General features: G+C 41.1%; 1 protein-coding gene across 6 annotated transcripts in view; it reads right to left on the bottom strand.

Annotated features, from left to right (window-relative positions):
* CTPS2 (CTP synthase 2) overlaps positions 1-20771 on the bottom strand; it is a gene marked incomplete at its 5' end in the record, with an annotated part of 101277 nt that overhangs the window by 15627 nt on the left and 64879 nt on the right. For all 6 annotated transcript variants that reach the window (XM_079123150.1, XM_079123152.1, XM_079123151.1 and 3 more), the window contains 3 exons: positions 3987-4083; positions 5917-5972; positions 17346-17442. In XM_079123150.1, the coding sequence (XP_078979276.1) occupies positions 3987-4083; positions 5917-5972; positions 17346-17442 (250 nt within the window). The remainder of the gene's footprint in view (positions 1-3986; positions 4084-5916; positions 5973-17345; positions 17443-20771) is intronic.

The following is a 20771-nucleotide window of genomic DNA, read 5'->3' as shown; positions in this document are numbered from 1 at the left end:
TATGAAAGCTTTGTCACAGGAATAGTACCTGGTCCCAGGAATGCATCACTTTAAGAAAAGAAGAGAAATTGTCCATATTTAGAGAAGAAATTAAGCAATGTAGCTTTATATTTAAATCAGGATAAATTTTATAGCATAATATCTAGGGATGTCTTGGAAAGAAAGCAGACAGTAATTGTGTTTTGTGGCACTACAGATAGAAGCTGAGAAATGGATCATGTCATAGCCAGGGACAGAATATTTGAATAAACGGGTCATTGTTCAATCACTCTATCCAAAAAATTCTCTACACCAATATGAGGAAAAACTAAAAAGTTTTTGTTGTATCAGCCAGATAAAGTACCTTTAAAATAATGTTCTTAGGGGCTGCAAGGTGAGGGGTGGCTCAGTGGTAGAGAACTTGCCTATCATGTGCAAAGCCCTGGGTTCCATCGCCAGCACAGCAAAATAATACCACTAAAAATAATAGTGCTCTTAATGACTTTAAGCCAATTTCTCACATTATAAGAATCTCAAGCTTTGTTGTTCTTCTTAGAACCCTTTAGGAACAGTGGGGATCCCAGAATGTGCTTCATCTTGGGAATCTTCCTTCATAAAATAAATTTCCTTAGTCAGTTTTTAAAAATCAGAAGGTTTTACAGTGGCTCTCATTTTCTTGCCAACCTGCATGAAATTTGAAAGCATCGATGGAAATCTAAATCTTCATGATGAAAGAGGACTCTCAGTATTTGCAGACAATAATAGGAACAAGGTGAATTAAAGAGAATGAGTACTTGAACAAAGTAAACAAAAAGTAATTTGTTTAAGAAATTCTCTGCCCTCTCACATGCTAGAAGGACTTTAGAGGCTTCCACACCAGTGATTCACACTTTAATTCTAAATGATGGCATTATTATCAGAAAGTCTCCTGGAATATATCCTTCCTATTCTAATTCAAAACTCTAGGCAGAGCAAGGTGTGGTGGCGCATGCCTATAATCCCAGCTTGGGAGGCTGAGGCAGGAGGATTGCAAGTTCAAAGCCGGCCTCAGCAACTTAGTGAAGTCCTAAGCAACTTAGCAAGACCCTGTCACAAAATAAAACATAAAAAGGGCTGGGGATGTGGCTCAGTGGCTAAGCAACCCTGTGTTCAATTAGTTAAAGAAAAAAAATTTTAAAAAAACTCTAGGCAGAGATTGATAATCTTAGACTGAGTAGTGTATGAAGATGGAGGCGGAGGCGAGGACCTGGTCTTACTCCAGCCCTGCCAGTGCCTAGCTGGAGGACTCTGGGCATATAACTCTTCTCTTCACTCCAGCCTCCTCTATAAAGTGAGATGAGCATCACTGCTTAGTAAACTACATAGGCATAGGGACTTCCTGATAAAGGGTCCAGTGACAAACATCTAGTGAGTGCACACCAAATGTCCATGGCTTTCCTTCTTCCAGGGTCCAGGTAAAATGCTACCATGTTCAAAGGAGGCTTCTCTGACATCAGTTCCCCTCCTGCCTGGGAATCCTCAAGTACTCAAACAGATTAGAGACAGAAAGGGTAAAGAACAGAAAGGCACTAGAAGTAGAGAACAGTGACATGGGCTGAGATGGGGAAAGAAGTAGTAAGGTTACAAAGACAGTTTGAGAACTAAAACATAGAGATTGAAAGGTGGACTCTAGGATATCATGCTACCATTTTTAGAGTACCACATACATAATTAGCACTCCATAAATAAGAGAAGTTGTTCCAACAAATTAGTGTCACATGCATTGCACCAGTCAGGGCCTTGTCCTTCTCATTAGGAGTTACTAGAGACAGGGAGGGGCTTGAGGAGACTGAGCTGGAGTCACATGCACTGGGACTATGTGGCACAAATGGAAAAGTAGTCTCAAACACTTTTTTTCCAGAAACAGACTACAGGACCCCACAATTGATTCCAGGTTGTAAAGGGGAAGAAGAGATAACGGTCCAACCAGGGTAAAGGTGCCTCCCAGGGACATTTGATGATGTCTGCATATGCTTTGGAATGTCATGACTAAGGGAAAAGGGGTACACTCTACTACTGTCATTGAGTTTTAGAGGCCAGGGATGCTGCTAAATCCCCTAAAGTGTAGAGGACAGTCCCAAAACAAAGCCGATCTTGCTCCAAATGTCCCTGGTGGCCAGGAGAAGAAACCCTGGACAAGAAGACACCTTCACAGGAATAGTCAAGAGAGTGTGAATTTAGTTTAAAATAAGTTAAGATGGAAGTGCCAAGAGAACATCCAGGTAGACAAACGGGGCAAGGAGTCACCTGAAAATTTTGAATTCAAGTTTGTCAAGTGAAGTGCACACGTGCAGGTCTAGACTAGGAGTCGACAAATATATCTGTAAATAACAAGTATTTGAGGCTGTGTTGGTTATAAGGTCTCTTTCCCAACTGCTCATCGCTGCCACTGGAGTATAAAAAGCAACACAGACAAAACATAAAGAAGGAGCATGGCTATTGTCAAGGGTCAAAAAAAAAAAAACAACAACAACAACAAAAAAAAACCCTATCACAAAGCACTCTGAATGGAAGGAGATGGGACAGGCCCAGAAGCCAAAAGGTCACTCTGGCTTTCTCCCACCTTTCTGGTCATAAACTCTGCCTCGCTGTGTTACCCTGCCTGAAAGTAGGTCTGAGACCCTCATTCTAGAGGGATCCTGCCCTACATCTATGGAGAAGGAATGATATACAGAGAGGCCAGGAAGAATCTGAAGACAGGCCTTTTGGGGTTTGTCCCCTCAGCCTATCACCTTAGATCAAAATCTTTTGTCCAATTACATTTTCACGCAACTATCCATGCATCATTGAACCTAAGCATAACAATAGACAGTCTTCCCTGGGTCTTTGGGTCTTTGTTTCTGAAGGTTCTCATGCCATGTACAAGTTTAATTAAATAAATTTATTATGCTTTTCTCTCATTAACCTTTTGTTATAGGAGTGTCCACAATGGGTGAGGAAAAGGTACCACTTTTCTGCCCCTATGCTGTGTTCCAATAAAACCTATTTATGGACACTGAACTTGAATGCCACATAATTATATAATTTTCATTGTCACAAATATTATTCTTTCATTCTTTCTTTTAGCCCTTTAAAAATGTAAAAAAAAAAATTCTTAGCTCATTAGCCACACAAAATAGTCAGCAGGCTGGATTTGGCCCACATGGACTAGAATGTCAAAGAGCCAAGGACAGCTGTGATCATGGGCTCACCATGTCCTTGCAGACCTGCATGTCTTATCAATAATAAATATATGCTTTGTGCCTGTGTTCTCAGGGGTGGCCCAGTCCAGCCACAAACAACTTCTTCAGTGCTCTTCCTCAATAGAAATCCAATCCCTTTGTTTGTGCTTTCTTTGGTCTTACAAAGAAGTCTGGGTGCACTGATTCAAGTTCAGAAGTAAAATGGCTGGCCCGAGCTTGACCATTGAGCATGAGCAGTAGGGAAAGGACAGAAAAGGAGCCAGGCTCTTTATACAATGGCAAGGTGGCCATTCATCCTCAAAGAAGGCAAAGAAGCTTAGTGTCAGTTAACAGTGAGCTGTCTGCTTACACACAGGAGAAACCCCAGAACATGTAGAGGGGGACAGAAAAGAAGCCTATATAATGGTAGACCTATATAATGGTAGACTCGGAAAATACATCATTTTATGGTAGGTTCAGACTAATAGACCTCCAAATCTTTAGGACTAGAAGCCATCAGTTTTTCCTGCACTCCATAGTTGCACATTTCTTTCAAAGGCAAGAGGAACAGGAACAGCAAGAAACTGGATCTCAAATTAGTCTGTGGTTGACAAAAGGCTATTAGCTCATCACAAGGCTTTTCAAAAACAAAGAGCCCATAGACTGGGGCTGTGGTTCAGTGGCACAGTGCTTGCCTAGCACTGGGTTCAATTCTCAGCACTACATAAAAATAAACAAAAAAGTAAAGGCATGCTGTCCATCTACAACTACAAAAAATTTAAAAACAAAAACAAAGAGCCCACTTACTTGCCAGTTCAATGATTTCCATCCTCTGCCCATCAACATCCTGACCAACAAAACTTAGGTCTTTCTGCTCAAATTGGTTAATCAGGTTCGGGTTCACCTGGAAATACAGGAAAGTAAGTGATTTTGTTTTGTTTTTGTATTTCTGTTGTTCTTTATATATATATATCAGGGATTGAACCCAGGGGCCCTTAACCACTGACCCACATTCCCAGCCCTTTTTTATATTTTAGAGACAGGGTCTCCCTGAGTTGCTTAGGGCCTCACAAAGTTGCTGAGACTGGCTTTGAACTCAACTCTCCTGCCTCAGCCTCCTGAGCTCCTGGGATTACAGGCATGCGCCAAGCTAGGAAAGTTAAGTGTAATACAGATAAATCGGTTTATGAAACAATTCTTTATTGTTTGGGTGGATTTTTCCATTTCATGGGTACTCTAGCACTTAATATCTCTACTTAATACACAAAGCCTAATTTTTTTTACAAAGCCTAATTTTAAACTCATGATGAACCTGAGATATTCAGTCTAAAGCTATCACTTCAATGTGGGAGACCCACTTTCTATCACTCAAAGATGAGATTCAAAAAAGTAGGACTATGACACAGATATTCTAACATGGAACCTCAAGGCTAGCTAGTTATAACCTGTACCTGCTTCTTCCTTGAGTGGTGTGTACTTAACTATCTTTCTCCAAATCATAAATTTGTTTGAGGATTGAAACTCCTCTTTTCCTTGGACTTGGGACTCTCTCTGTTCCATTCCAGAAGTCAACCCCAATCTGTCTAAACCAAATAAGATAAACCCATCCCTCTTGGCAGATGAATGTTGCAAAAACCCAGGTTTAAGCCAGGTGCAGTGGTGCCTGTAATCCCAGTGATCAGAAGGCTGAGGCAGGAGGATCACAAGTTCAAGGCCAGTCTGGGCAACTTAGCAAGATCCTAAGCAAATTAGCGAATAAAAAATAAAAAGGGCTGAGGATGTAGCTCAGTGATTACATACCCCTGGTTTCAATCCCCAGTGCCAAAAAAATAAACAAACAAAACCCAGAATTAAACCCACCAGTGGGTTAAAATGGTTATTAATTCACAGACTGGTAAAGTAAACTAAGTTGACCCAATCAGACTGAAGAAAAACTGCATGTCATCTCAGCTGCTGTTGGCAGCCATTTTGCAACTGTGAGGGAGACCAGTCAGAGGGCAAAGCAGACACATAGAAAAGGGTAGGGCCAAGAGAACCAAAGAGATGACAGGAGCCGTGACTATATCACGCCTGTGCACCCAGTCTCTGGACTATCTGTTACTGAGATAGCACGTTCCCTTACTGTTTAGACTGGTCTGGGTGACTAACAGAGATTTCTGCTCATTACAGCCAAAAGCATCATAATTGACATATTAATTAATCCTGGTACAGACAATCCACAGTTCTGGGCACCTGTGCTTCTCATGTGGCAATCTCAACTACTAACTACTCTTAGTCATGTGACACTAAACCACATGCTCAATGTAAGCTGCCAAAGAGGTTCCCAAGTCTAGACTCTACCATCTATATAGGAACTCATCCCTATCCCAAAAGACATTTGGTCGCTCTTTGATCTAATACCCTTCACTCAGACATGGAAAATAAAGGGCAGGGGGTTAAGGAAGGGGACTAGAGGACTTATCTTGCTCTGGAAGAGGGTGGTTGAAGTTAACAGAGAACCTGATATGCCTGTGTGCAGGCTCTGAAAGCTTTTGCCTCTGGAAAGCCAAGGAGAGAAGAGTCTCCCACCCCACCCACCTCCTCGGGAAGTGGGAGGCTGTGGGAAATCTGGCATATCTTCCCTGGCCCTTTGGATGCTTCTGGGCTAGATAATTTCTCCTGAGGGCCTGCTTATAATCACTGGGATTCCTCACATGAAGCATCCATGTTGCACAGTAATTCTGTGTGAAAGGCATACCTCATACCGATGTCTGTGTCTTTCTTCTATAAAAGGAACATCACCATAAAGTTTCCCTGTAAAGATACAACGGTGAGATTAACATTGGTGTAATAAGTTTCAGAAGCACATTCATTGGCACATGTATGAAGGAAGTCTCTCTGATCTCTCTCAGAAGCCTAAGGATGACCATACTCTGAGTGACAATCTAGTTTTTCTTCTCTTCTAGTAGAAGATAGTGATAGCTACTTCAAAACGCTGAAACAGTTCTTAAGTAAGCCATTGTCACTGCATTGCCTAATGCAATTAGGGAATCCTGCTGTGACACTAGGATACAAGCCCACCATGGAATCCAGCAGATTGTAGAGGATCAACCATGGTCCTCCTTTAATACTCCTGCCCAAAGGACTGAAAAACTGAGTAATCTCCATTGCATTGCTTCTGTGTGCATTCACCACAAAGCTCATCTTATAATAAAAGAACAAAATGAGCCAGGCACAGTGGCGCATGCCTGTAATTCCAGCAGCTCAGGAGGCTAAGGCAGGAGGATCTCGAGTTCAAAGCCAGCCTCAGCAACTTAGCGAGACCCTGAGCAACTCAGTGAGACCCTGTCTCTAAATAAAATACAAAATAGGACTGGGGGTGTGGGTCAAAAAATATGACAGCAAAGGACTTGCCCAAACCTCTCCCTACCCCACCCTGCCCTGCTGGGCAGCACAGTCCATTCTGGACCACAGGTTTCTGCACATCTGACCCAATGCTTTCTCCACAATGCCAGCCACTTCTGTTTTCACACAGTACTGGCCACATTAGTTTACACCCCACCTTAAAAACACACTTGTCCTTTAACCCTGAAATTTGACCTCTGGGCTTGGGTGCTTCTCAGTGGTAGAGCACATGCCCACCATTTCCAAGGCCCTGGGTTTGATCCCCAGCACTGCACACACACAAAAGCATCTAGCAGAAGTAGATACACCATGTTGTTATAAGTGGTCCTACAGATGGATTTGTTGAGCCCAAGTGCCATAGTATGTCCCTAAGCATAGGGGTAAATCTCAACAAAATGATAATTTTCTTTCTCTCCCAGTCTTTTTAGAGACAAAATAAAACACAACAGAGATTAACTGTACATAAACTTAAGGTTCACTTAAGAAGTCTCAGCAGAGCTTTAGAGAAAGATAGTTGATACAAGTCCTAGGACCTATAAAAATGCTCCCGATGCAGGCAGCAAGATACCAGTGATGCACATAAGAGGGTTATTAGAAACAAAAGCACTTTACCAAATTATACCATCTTTTTCTCTAGTTTGCTACTGGTTAGAATCTGTCTCATACATAATCTATTTTTAACTCATTAATGACCCTGCCTATACCCACCCTCATGTTATAATCTAGCAACTGAACCCAATTTATTACTGTCTCCTTTTTATTTTTTTGTTTTTATTTGTGGACAATACCAGGGATTGAATCCAAGGGCACTTAACCACGGAGCCACATCCCCAGCCCTTTATATATTTTATTTTGAGACACAATCTCACTAAGTTGCTTAGAACCCTGCTAAGTTGCTGAGGCTGGCTTTGAACTTGTGATCCTCCTGCCTCAGCTTCCCAAGTGACCAGAATGACAGGTGTGCACCATCACACCCAATGCTATCTCCTTTTTAGAACCAAATTTTTCCCATGAAAAAGCTATGCAAATTTAAAGGTGGAAACAATCCAAATGCCCATTGTGGTTGAATGGATAAGCAAAATGTGGTATAGCACGAGGAATGATGGCACACGACTACAATCCCAGTGAAGGCTGAGGCAGGAGGATCACAAGTTCAAAACCAGTCTCAGCAACTTAGCAAGGAGACCCTGTCTGAAAATAAATAATAATAATAATAATATAAAAAGGGTTGGGGACATAACTCAGTGTAAAGCATGCCTAGATTCAATCCTCAGTACAAAAAAATTATTATGGTAAATTTTACTACAATTAAAATTTTTAAAAATAAAAATCACATAGCTTCAATCTTGCCCTGGCTTTTCTTTCTCTTATGTTCCAGAACTGCTCTCTAAAATCCAACAGGTCTGGTCTGCAGGTGCAATCTGAGTAACATCCCCACCCCCTCTGTGACCCCTTGTCCAATTACCTGCTCTTCATCTTCAACAGAGGCCCCCTGCCCAAGACAGAATCCCCCACTTCCTCTCCCACATTCACACCCTTGAAGCTGTCACCCACATGTTGGCAATTCCCATCTGCACCTTCTGAGCCTTATCTTTCACCTGCTTCCACATTTCCTGTTTTCAGGGGGCTGCAGGAAATAATCCACATCCTCTACAGAAGACAAAAATCACTACCTGATGGGCTTCATTACCAAGTTGCACAAACATCTTGTAACTGCTGCACCCAGTGTCTTAATTTGCTTCTCTTTCAGTCCTGTCCAAAACAGTGCCCTATGCAATTAGGCATTTTAGGAGTTCTCTATGCACCTTCAATAATTTGCTGCTGTGTTGTCTAATTCAGAGATCCTAAGAGGTTGCCTTGGGTGCAGGTATTTGGTGTATTGATTTGCATAGTGTTGGCAGATGAATAATTTTTTTTTCTTTTGGCACTAGGGATTTAACCCAGGGGTGCTCAACCACTGAGCCACATCCCCAGTCCTTTTTATGTTTTATTTTGAGACTGGATCTCACCAAGTTGCTTAGGGCCTCGCTAAGTTGCTGAGACTGGCTTTGAACTCACAGTCCTGGCCACATTAGTTTACACCAGTCCTGAGATGCTGGGATTACAGATGTGAGCCACTGCACCTGGCTAATATTTTTAAATTTTAAAAAATGGGAAAGAATTTGATCAAACTATATCATAAGCATTATGAATATGCTACAATAGAACCCACCATTCTGTATAATTAATATGCAGCAAGAAAAAAATTAGCAGAATTAAATAAATATCAAGACATTTCAAATGAAATTCCAGATTTCTAGATTCTCTTAAGTTAGAAGACTGCCAGCAGTGAATCCACAGTTCTTTATGCAACTATCTGTGTAGCAGTTACTCCTTTCGTAGGGAATGTGTTTGTTAATTTGCCCCAGTACCCACCATTCCTTATTGCCTCTCTAACCATGAGCGCAGGGTAGCTGTTGACACCCACTGTGCTTAAGCTGTGTCATCTCACGCCTGGCTGCCTGCATTCCCCACCTGGCCCCACTAGTCCAGCTGCTCAGCCCAGTGTGGATTCAGTGCTTATGTCCCTCCTTAAGCCATGCACACAGGTGTAGACTGGTTTTAGAAGGGGCCCAGGAGTGGAGACTTGACTTTATACACACCTTGTCTCTCTTCCCATAAGACACTCCTACTGAAACTGGTGAACCTTGTCTTGGAGCTCTTGGCAAAAGGTGGCTTTCAGTTCTCAGGGCTGTTTCCTCTTTGATTAAGGTCCAGCGATTTGGTATCATGAGGCGACCAAGAGTCAGCTCAGTGACTTTCTAACAAGTGGTCTGGACAAGGGACTTGATTAGATTCCTTTCTCTCATGTTTGGGTTCTAGGGATGCTGAGATTTATAACTGAACTGCTGCCTGCAATGACTTTAACTCCTGGTGCTTAGAAAGCACAGTCCAGGCCAGCCACTAGCTTTCTTCTTCTTTCCTTCTTTTGGATATTATTATGTCATTTCTCCAATTTTTATAAAACATTTTTTTGTTTTGTTTTCTTTTTTTTTGAACCCAGGGTTGCTTTAACCACTGAGCTACAGCCCCAGTCTTTTTTATTTACTTTTTATTCTGAGACAGGATCTAAGTTGCTGAGGCTGGCCTCAAACTTGCAATCCTCCTGCCTCAGCCTCCTGAGTTGCTGACATTACAGGCATGTGTCACCACAGCTGACAACTCATTTCTTTTCAGTATCTAAATTCCTCCTTTCCCAATTTTATTTTTGTGATCTGCTTTCATCTCAATTTTCAAGAATAAAACATCTTAGTTACAACAATAGAATCTTTGCTTTTGAATCCACATTATAGTTTTTTGTTCTTTTTGTGGCCTTTATCTCATTTTCTTTCTATTCAGTATTCTTAATTCATATTTAGCATCTCTTTTCTTAGCTTCATTAATTCTTCTGATAGTGCATATTGGCAGGAGGGAGAGCCAAGAGACAAGAACAGAGGGACAGAGAGAGAACCTGCAAAATTTAGGGGATCCCTGCTCCCCCCTCCTCACACCAGCCTCTTCTCCCCTCCCACGACTGTAGGAGAACCTCCCCTCTCTTCTGTGGTGCTGGGGACCAAACCCAAGGCCTTGCATATGCTAGGCAAGCACTTAACACTGAGCTACACCCCCAGTGTGACTTGCCCCCATTCTTGGTGCCAGGTTACAAACAAGTCTGCCCTGAGCTTTGAGAGGATCACAGGTCTATATAAGTCCTTCACATTTACCATCCCATCAGTTGCACAGAGTAGTGCCTTCTCTGTGCCAGACAATGGTCTAGGGATTCACACAGAAGAACCCCAGTGAGGCAGGCACTCTTGCTATCCCATTTTTCAGATGTAGAAACTGAGATGCAGTAAGAGTAAGTAGCTACACACAGCTAGTGACTGAGAACTGGGCCCAAGGGACCTCTGGTGAGCAGTATGGCTGCAGGGGCTGAACTCAGAACCAGTGCAGTCATTGCCATTGGTGAAGTGATTAGGAAGTACCAGTCTAGTCCTGGGAATATAAATATCATCTACCAATAGGATCAAAGGAGCTGTGTCCCAGACCTTGGAGCCCCCATATTAACAAATACACTTCAGCAAGTGGTTTCCCCAGGAAAAGGCAAGAAGCAAAGAAGAGAGCCACTCTCTGGGGTGGATCTGGGGTCTGTGGCATACTCCTCTCATGAGTCCCACCACACTCGTTCCTAATTCATGTGTCAGCACAGTGACAAATTCCCATGGTATGGACTTCTAAACCATTTTGTAAATCACTTCATTAACCCAGCAAAGGTTGTGTGTGTGTGTGTGTGTGTGTGTGTGTGTGTGTGTGTGTGTGCGTGCGTGCGTTTTAACTTTCTAATCACACCAGAAATTTGAAGCTGTTTATCTGTAGCAGGGCTTTGATAAGAGGAAAGAAAGCAAAAGCAACTTTTCTAGTCCCTGAAAATTTGTTCTACTTTATCCCCATTTCTTTAGGCTCTTTCAAATTTTAGATTTGACCACTTTGCATTTCCAGGGCCATGAATGTTCCCCAGACCCTTAACACTGGGCCTCACTCAATACCTTCCTAATTGACCTCTTGCTTCTGTTCTTTGAGAACAAAAACCTTTTTCTCTTACAGTAAAGCAGAACCAACCATTTTAGTCAAGTTCTTCTCCTTCAATGAGGAAATGCAGAGAAGGTTCCTGAAATGCACAAAGTCTTTTCTTAAAGCATTTGATTTTCACCTGCCTTGTCCAGATGGCTTCGCTGATCTACACCCTACACTCATGTCACACTCTGGTGGTATCACCCTGAAGAACTCTCCTCGGCCTCTTCTGCGAGCTGCCACCTGCCTGCATCAAGTCTCAGTGGTCCTGTGTGTCTGCCCTGAAGATGAGGGCCATTTTCTCAGAACTCTGACAGGAAATCATCGGTCTTGGTCTCCAGTTGTATAAACTGCACTGGACACCTATGAAGGGGAAAATGGTGTCCACCTTGCTTTTAATGACCCCATGACCCAGTACTGTGCTTAAGGGGTGCCCATCCTATTCCCCCTAGAGTCCTCAGGCCCTCTCTACACCTCTCTTCACCCTTCCACCCCATGATAGTCCCCTATTTCTAAAGGTTAAGGACACTTACCATTTGGGTGCTAGTTTGGAAGGCGTAAGTATTTGGGAGCTTAAGTTAGGTTGATGGTAACCAGCATCCATACTTAATGCACATGAACAAATTGTGCAGTATTCAAACCTTTTCACTGAATGGCCCAGAAAATATGTTCTTTCTAGAACAAATTAAGGCTAGGGTCCGTAACATTTTAGAGGTACCATTAAACATATCATCAAACACACTCTGAATGAACCCCAAACCTTGTCTAAATTTCTTTGTGCTTTATTATGTTCTCATTTCCTGTGCTCAGTTGAGAGCCAAAACCAAAAATTATAAAGTTTAAAAAAACCAAATTCCTCAGTGCACCTCTGCTTCCCCTATCACCTAAGCCTAAGCCCTTCCATCTTGATTTCGTATTCTTCAAAGTATCCCAGTTCACACTTAACTGCTCTGTGTCATTTCTCCCTGCTTTTCAAAAGTTATCTAACGAATCAATCAATTACTGGTGTCACTATAAGAATACATGTCATGTCCTACCACCTAACTTGCCTGATAAAATGTGGGTTTTTTTGCTTCTTTTTTTATTTTTATTTATTTATTTTTTTGGTACTGGAGATTGAATCCAGGGGCACTTAACCACTGAGCTACATCCCCAGCCCTTTTATTTTTTATTTTCAGACAGGTTCTTGCTAAGTTGCTGAGGCTGGCTTTGAATTTATAATCCTCCTGCCTCAGCATCCCAAATCACCAGGATTATAGGCATGTGCCATTGCACCCAGCCCAGATAAAAAGTTTTTAATTGAGGTATAATATCTATGCAATAAAGGGGAAAACATCCAATGAGTCTAACAATTGCAAGATGTGTGTTTTAAGAGTGACATTTTGGAGAGTGATTATAACAGTAGGACTGTGGAGTCAGGGAGCTTGGCTCAGTGGAAGGCTAGAAACTAATGGGGGCAGTATCCCAAGTCCTGTTCTTAACTCTTCCAACCTACCAGGTGCCCCTTTGTCTCTCAACTTTCCACTTGCCCTACCAAAAAATAAAAATGTTGGATCAAATGGCTTCTGGAAGACCTCTTGGTCGTATTCTCTGTCACTAAATAGAAATATGTATGCTGGCAAATACACAACCTGGGAGATGTGGTCACTCAGTTCTCTCTCTTGCTGCCTCTGCCATGTGCTGGTTCTTGGTTCAGACCAAGATTCAGCAACCTGTGGCCCAGCCCACCGCCAAATACAATTCCCCTGTTTTTGTTTGACCCTTGAACTAAGAATGGTTTTTGCATTTTCAAATAGTTGAAAAACTTCAAACGACACAGAAAATTATATGACATTAAATGTCAGTGGTCATAAATAAAGTTTTATTGGTACATAGTCATGCTCATTCATTTACAAGTCATCTATGGCTGCTCTCACACTGCAATAACCTCAGCCACAAATGTTTATTACCCCAGGGTAGTAAATCCCAGGTTTAGGTGATTTAGGTAATGGGCTTTGGCCAGGTAGATCTCTCCCTTCCCATGTTTAAGTGCTAATGAAAACCCTAGGCCTGGGCAGTCTACACACGAGTAAATCAACATTTGGGAGAATAGAGTTTCACTCTGTAGCAGTGAAAAGATATGCAAGATAAAGTACAATCATAAAGGGCTCCTTTTGTTCTTGCTAACAGAACAGGAAGAAAAGTAATAATGCCCCAAGAAAGACTAGGGAAAGCAGGCACCCTAGCAGAGCTAATGTCATTAGGAACTGACTCACCCCTTCTTTCAAACAATCTGGCAGAATTATCAGTCATAAAAGTGTTCATACCCTTCAACTTAATAATCTAACTCCTGGAAATCTAGCCTAAGGAAACATTCAAAGGAACAAAAACATCAACACCATGTCAAGATGTTTGAATCAGCGTTTTTCTAATAAAATGCTGGAACCAATCTGAAATGTTTATCAACAGGAAATGAATCAGTAGGTTAAGAGTACTTAACTCAATTAAATGCTATGTGCCCAGAACCAGGCACATGTCTGTAATCCCAGCTACTCAGAAGGCTTAGGCAGGAGGATCACTTGGGCCCCATCCATTACAGGCCAGCCTGGGCAACATAGCAAGATTCCATCATGAAAAAAAAAAAAACTGGTGATTTGATTCAGTGGTAGAGCACTTGCCTAGCATGTGCAAGGCCCTGGGTTCAATTCCCAACACAAGAAAGAAAGAAAAGAAGGAAGAAAACAGTATATGCTCAAATAATGGACATGAACACCCTCATATGAAAAAGTTCGGCATAATAAATAAAGTTTAGAAAAGACCATGGATATACAAACTTAGGTAAAGGGTCATAGATATACATTTATAAAATTACCTGATTCCTTTTTGTTTTTTTTTTTTTTTGTTTTCAGTACTGGGTGTAGAACCCAGAACCTAGCACATGCTAAGCAAGTGCTTCACCACTGAGCTGTATCCCCAGCCTTCTTTTAAATGTTATTAAGAGACAGGGCCTCACTAAGTTACCCAGACTGATCTTGAACTTGCAATCCTCCTGCCTCAGCCTCCTGAGTACCTAGGATTACAGGTGTGCATCACTGTACACAGTTAAAATATCTAATTTCTAAAGGCCCTTAAACCAGCTTTGACAATTCCACACATATTGTCATTAATCCTTTCACAAGAAAAAGCCTTTGTAAACAAAGACAACACACACAAATGGAACACAGAACAGGAGTGAGCTTCCAGGAACACATTTCTTACAAACAAAGCAAATGATAACTACCAGTACTTTTGTTCAAATCAATTTATACCTATCATCTCCACCTCAGAAAAAGTGAATTTATAGTTTTCATAACCCTTAATTGGCTAACAGATGACTGAAAAAAATTAGGAATTATTCCTGAATATATAAATTATAATCACTCTGGTAATCCAGCCTTTATGTCTAGTAATATCTTCAGGCCTTGGTTCTGTTTCAAGGCAGTCTCTTTGACTAAACAACTCTTTTCCTTCCTGTTTTTTCATTTAATACAGAACATTGTAAGCACTGGCCTATAAATCAAAAAATTTTAGTATCTTTATTTTATTTATTTATTTTTTGTGGTGCTGAGGATTGAACCCAGTGCCTGGCACATGCTAGGCAAGCCTCTACCACTGAGCTACAACCTCAGCCCTCTATAAATCAAATTTAAATTAAAAAAATAAACAGCATCAAAACATCAAGATGCTTTCTATCAAAATTTCAACATTTCTACAAGCAACATAGGCAAATATATTTTGTTCATGCCACCCTTGCAAAAATGTGCTGACTAGAGAAAAGGCCTACCACACAAATTTGCCAACTTGGGAACAGGGGAGATCCTACAAAAGAAATGTGTCATCTTATTAAAAAAAATAAAAATAAGATGCCACAGAAGAAATATGCCCGCTGGAGGCAGAGGAAGCCCACAAAACACTACGGTGCTATTTGGGTTTATATGTCTATGATCCTTAACAGAGCTGTGCACAGTGTTCATATTCTTACCCCCCAACACAACCTTTTCTGGAGACCTATGCAATCCAGTCTCCCATGGGTGGAAAGGCAAAATCCTATCCTTTCTGAGGTCCATAGGTTCATGTATCACTTGCCTTTTGCAAACTAAGAAGCACAGTCTAAACTTAAGGCAATATAATTCAACAAATTATTGCCTGACAACAACCCAAATGTCCATAAGCTGATGAATAAATAAATGAAATGTTATGTACCAACAGAACAGAATATTATTCAGCCATTAAAATGAATGAAGTCCTGACACATGCTACACTGTGGATGTACCCTGAAAACATTGTAGATGAAAGAAGCCAGACACAAAAGACCATCTACCATAGGGTTCCATTTACATGAAATATCCAGAATGGGCAAATCTATAGACAGAAAGTGGATCAGTGGCTTCCAGAGGCTGATGGCATAGGGGTGGTGATGGCTAGGGGTAGAGGCTATTGGAGGTCATGAAACTATTCTAAAATTGACTGTGGTGATGGTTGAAATAAAATAAGAATATAATAAAATCCAGTAAATTGTTCACTACTACCAGATGAGCTGATGGTATGTGAATTATATCTCAATAAAGCTGTTTAAAAAATGTTTTAAACAAACTTTGGTGCCGTATTTAAGATTCACAAAAATCATCAACATTATTTTTATGTCTACTGTAAAGAAAAACAAATATTAAATCAGTCTTATTTTCATCACCTTTAAATATATTAAATACAATGCTCTTTTTAAAAAGCTCGGTACAATTATCACTGAATCTTTTATAGTGGATATAATTTTAGAACATTAATTTTTTTTTCACTAACCCTTTTTTGTCACTTAGGCAACTATCTGAACAAAGTTCCAAAGTATTTGAAAACATCTAAAAGCCAAAGAATTGCTAATACCCACAAAGAGGAAAAGATTCTTATTTTATAAAGAAAAACACTAGTCACTTAAAGAACAGTGCTTGAATCAAACAACATTACCCTATGTAAATTTATGATTACACAAATGGGCCATGTACAAGCAGAGAAACAACATGTATCCCATTTGTTTACAATTAAAAAAAAAGAAAAAAAAAGAACAATGCTTCTTAGCCAAAAAAAGAAAGGTATTCACTTCAAAACTTTTTAAATTTCATTCTTGCCAGGAAGAATTACGTTCCTTAGAACCATTATATTCATCTTTAAAGCAGAAGCTCATATTTCCGGTCTTACTCCTCCTGTTAGTTAAGAAGGCATTTGTCTAAGGTATTCTCTTCTTGTTTGGTTTTGCGGAGCTGGGGATCCAAAGCAAGGCCTTTCATGTGCTAGGCAAGCGCTCTACCACAAAGCACCAGGCCCCTAAGGTATTCTTATAAATTCACAGGAATGACTCTGGATGTCTGAGATCCTTGGGCAAACTTTCCTCCCCCATGCTGGGAATAGTGAGGGAATAGAGGAAGATATATTTAAAATTTTTAAAAAGGGGGCTTAAGGATGTGGCTCAGTGGTAGAGCTCCTCCTGAGTTCAAGTCCCATACTACAAAACAAACAAAACAGAATTTTTTGCCAGTCACCCCAAAATCCCCTGCATGGCTATCCTAATTGCTATCTCCTCCCTCCCCACAAAAGAGCCTTCTACAGCCATCACTTCCTTATTTTGTCTGGTATGGGGGAATGGAAGCCAGGGCCTTGGCACGATAGGCAAGCACTCTCTCTACCACTGAGCCATACTCTCAGCCCAGAAGAAATATACTTCTGAGACATATAACTGCCTTCCTAATTAGGATGTTCATTAATGAGGCACCCAAGGTCAGTCAGATTGGAACAAGGAGCCAGTTTCAATGTAGTAGAGAGAGCTGTGGATTCAAAAGAATTGAGTTTGAATCAGAGCACTCTCCCCAAGTCCAAGTTCATCTCCAAGTACATTGGTAACTCACAAAATAGCTCGCTGAACAAAGTGTCTTGCAGTTCAAATGAGAAGGAGCATTTATGTTGTGTTCTACCAAGGCCTGCCTGGCCACAAAAGAACCTTTCCAGGGACAAGAATGCCCAAAGCAGAGGGGCCAACAAGAGCAGAAGGGACAAGCAAGAGATAGAGTAGAAGGTCCAGAAACTGCTGGAAGACACAGGGCTGAGCCTCCAAAGTGGGCTGATTCCTGGCACAGCCATGAGAACATCGCCCAATGTCTTGTAAAATAAACCACCTAGAAAACTTACTCAATATTGAATTTTCAGTTTTGAAAACAGTTCTTCTTAGTCCCAGTCTCATCGTTCCTCCCAAATTGCCAGGGTTGTGTTCAGGCATGTCAATCACCTTAGAAAACAAAACAAATTCAGTTTTACCATTTTGTAAAATTATCATTTCCCAAATTTCAAGCGGTACTTGTAGAGAAATGGTCACTGGGTCGGCATGTTCCCTAACATATGATATCTGATCAGTTCTTCAATGTTCCTGTTCAAAAGCAGTCATCCTTCACACATGCCTCACACTGTGCTTCCATTTCATCTCTGCTTCTCATCTTTCATTCAAATCACTTGTAAAAAAATTATCAGGGGGCTGGGGTTGTGGCTCAGTGGTAGAGTGCTTGCCTAGCATGTGTGAGGCACTGGGTTTGATTCTCAGTACCACATTCAAATAAATAAATAAAATAAAGGTCAATCAAAACCTAAAAAAATACATATTTATTTAAAAAATTATCAGGAGAATCCTTATGACCTCCTTCCTGCTGTCACTAATTCTGTCAGTTCCAGGCTATGTTCACTTTTCAAGTTCTGGGCCTCTGAGGCCTTCTACTTTGTTATTCATGTCTCTCCCGGGATAAACATCTTCCCATCCATTGCCTAGTATGTTCCCTAAAGACTTTCCATAAGCAAATCTGTTAGTCCTTATAGAAAGGTAAACCAGAAGTGTCTTATTTATAGAAAATCACTGGAAGAATTCCTTTAAAAAAATAATATAGTAATATCCATTCTAGCACATTCTGTGGGTCAGGAACCTAAGTAGCACCCTTGATCTCTCCCTCTCCCTTATATACAATCTATCAAGTCCTGTTGATTTACCACCTCCAGACTCTCTTGTCCTAAATGGAACCATCCTTAACCCTGAGATCAAGGAGCTGTAGCCTAGTCACGGCCCTCTCTGTGCAGCCTCATAGAACCAAGTTCCTTCCCATTCCTGACCTTCTCAGTCTGCGTCTGATAAGTGTTTTGTGTGTGAGACTGGGGTGGCTTTGTTTTTCATCTCCATTGCATTCCTGGTCCCTGACATATATGGATCTGGAACATGGTATACACTGAATGAATGAATGAACTCAGAAAAAATAATTTCAGATTCATCTTTATGGTTATAATACAGAAATTCAGAAAAAAGTGACTTTTAAATTTTTCATCTCTTCTCGTTAGTCTGGTCTCTGTTTTCTGGGTTCACTATGATCTCATTGTTTTGTTTCATTTTTTTTTAAGTTGTTAGAACAGATTACAGTTGGGTCAATTGACATGTGCTAACGGAATTGCTTGGGTTTCCCTTATAAAAACTCCTTTTCCTCCCCCCCCCCACCCTAACCGTCACATATTGCTCTACTGGCATCCCCAACAACCAGAATTTCCTGAGGCAAGAATTTTCTAAGAAAATAACATCTTATCAGTGCCCCTGATAGAACCATTTGAACTCTGTGTCCCAAGCAAGCTCCAGGAGTCACTGAGGAGAAGAGGTGGAGAAAAATCTAGATTGCATCCCGCATTGGATGGAGTGCTCCATTCAGAACTGCTCTTGACCTTGGCATCTCTTCCCTATCTTCTTTGGTTGACTAATTGTGGCTAGATTACGTATTATTGGAGTGAGGTGAGAGAGGGCATTGGCTTCCAGTTTATGAAGCTGAGCTGCTTATGAACACCCAGCCTATGTATTTTCTAGGAAAGAGCAGATAAGACCACACCATCTGCCAAGGACTCACAAGAAGTCCTAAGTGTATTCAGAGTCTCAATTTCTTTTAAGTTCCATTTAAATTCAGACAACCAAAACCATCTTGGCAGACCATGACAATAAACTCCCCCGGCTTCCTGTTAAAAGTGTGCTGTGTGGTGCACACCTGTATTCCCAGCGACTCAGGAGGCTGAGGCAAGAGGATCGTAAGTTCAAGGCCAGACTCAGCAATTTAGTAAGACCCTAAGCAACTTAGTGAGACACTGTCTCAAAATAGAAAATTTAAAAGGGCTTAGGATGTGACTCAGTGGTAAAGCACCCCTGGGTTCAATTTCCAGTACAAAACAAAAGTGTCCAGTGATTCTCCAGTCAATTCACCCACCTTACTTACTTAGCTGGGTCCAAAAACATAGAGTCTTTCAATGTGTGTTCAGTTATTGGGGAGTTTGGTCTTCAAGAAATGCTCTGGTCTGAACCATTGAGAATAGATAAAATTACCCAACTAAGGTCAGGAAACCTATCTTTGTGCTTATTTGGAATGAAGTTAACAGATATCTCCAGACCAGCAAACATTTTCAAAACTGAAGTATGGAGGTGGGGAAGGAAAGAAGGAAAAAGCAGTGGACACGTAGGTCATTAAATACTAAGGCCATTAAATACTCCTACAACATGGGAAAACTTGAAAATTCCTAAAAGAAAAATGTGACAATGTTATTTAGAAACCTGGAGATAAATACCAGGAGAAAGAGCTAGAAGAGTTCCTATTGGAACTGTTGGCTTTGCCCATAATATTATTTAAATGAAAGTAAAAGTTTAAGGCACAAAAAATGAAATGTGTTACTAAGGCCTTACATAAAGATATTAGTTCACACTAGCCACACTGTGTTCAGAAGTAATAAACATGACCTTCTCCCAAAATGAGAACAAAGAAAGAAATCCCAAAGGGTACCAACTGCAACTACAGTGCTGCTCTGATTGCAGTGTGCTAACACAGGAACCAGTGGAGAAGGAAACGAGCAGAAGAGACTGGGGAGAAAGGGAAACAGGTTCTCCTCTCCAAATGAGGCCTTGAATAGCAGCGAAAGGAGAAAAGCAGAGTGAGGATTGACAAGAAAGTTACAGGGAAGGCGGAAACAGGAGGGGTCTCTCTGGGCTTCTCGAGGAGGCTCATCCAGGATGCCCATGATTTGGTCAGAATTTCTCATGTGTTCCTCAAGTATCCTACAAGGATTCCCCAACCCATTCCTTTCCTGCTGTCCATTAGGTTTTTCTGTTCCTTTTTGGGTTTTCAAGTCTTACACAGGCAAAGAACCTCACAGTTATCAAACAACACTACTAGCTCTAAAGATGTGCCTGACAGCCTCTTGTGTTATAAGCAAACTGATTCAGCAAAAAAGAACCGAAGCATCTTTATTTCTTTCATTCCTTCCACAAAAAGCCTCAGCTGGGAGTGGTGGCACACGCCTGGAATTCCAGGGGCTCAGGCAGCTGAGGCAGAAAGATCACGAGTTCAAAGCCAGCCTCAGCAACTTAGTAAGACCCTAAGCAACTTAGTGAGACCCTGTCTCAAAATAAAAAATAAAAGGGCTGGTAGAGCACCCCTGGGTTCAATCCCCAATATCAAAAAAAAAAAAAAAAAAAAAAAAAAGCCTAGGAGACAAGAGAACATCAAAGTTTCAAAAACACCTATTTTGGGCTGGGGATATAGCTCAGTTGGTAGA

Source organism: Sciurus vulgaris (assembly GCF_902686455.1).
Source record: "Sciurus vulgaris genome assembly, chromosome: X".
NCBI lineage: Eukaryota > Metazoa > Chordata > Mammalia > Rodentia > Sciuridae > Sciurus > Sciurus vulgaris.
The sequence above is the reverse complement of the archived record's forward strand: the minus strand, read 5'-3'. Positions and strand labels throughout refer to the sequence as shown.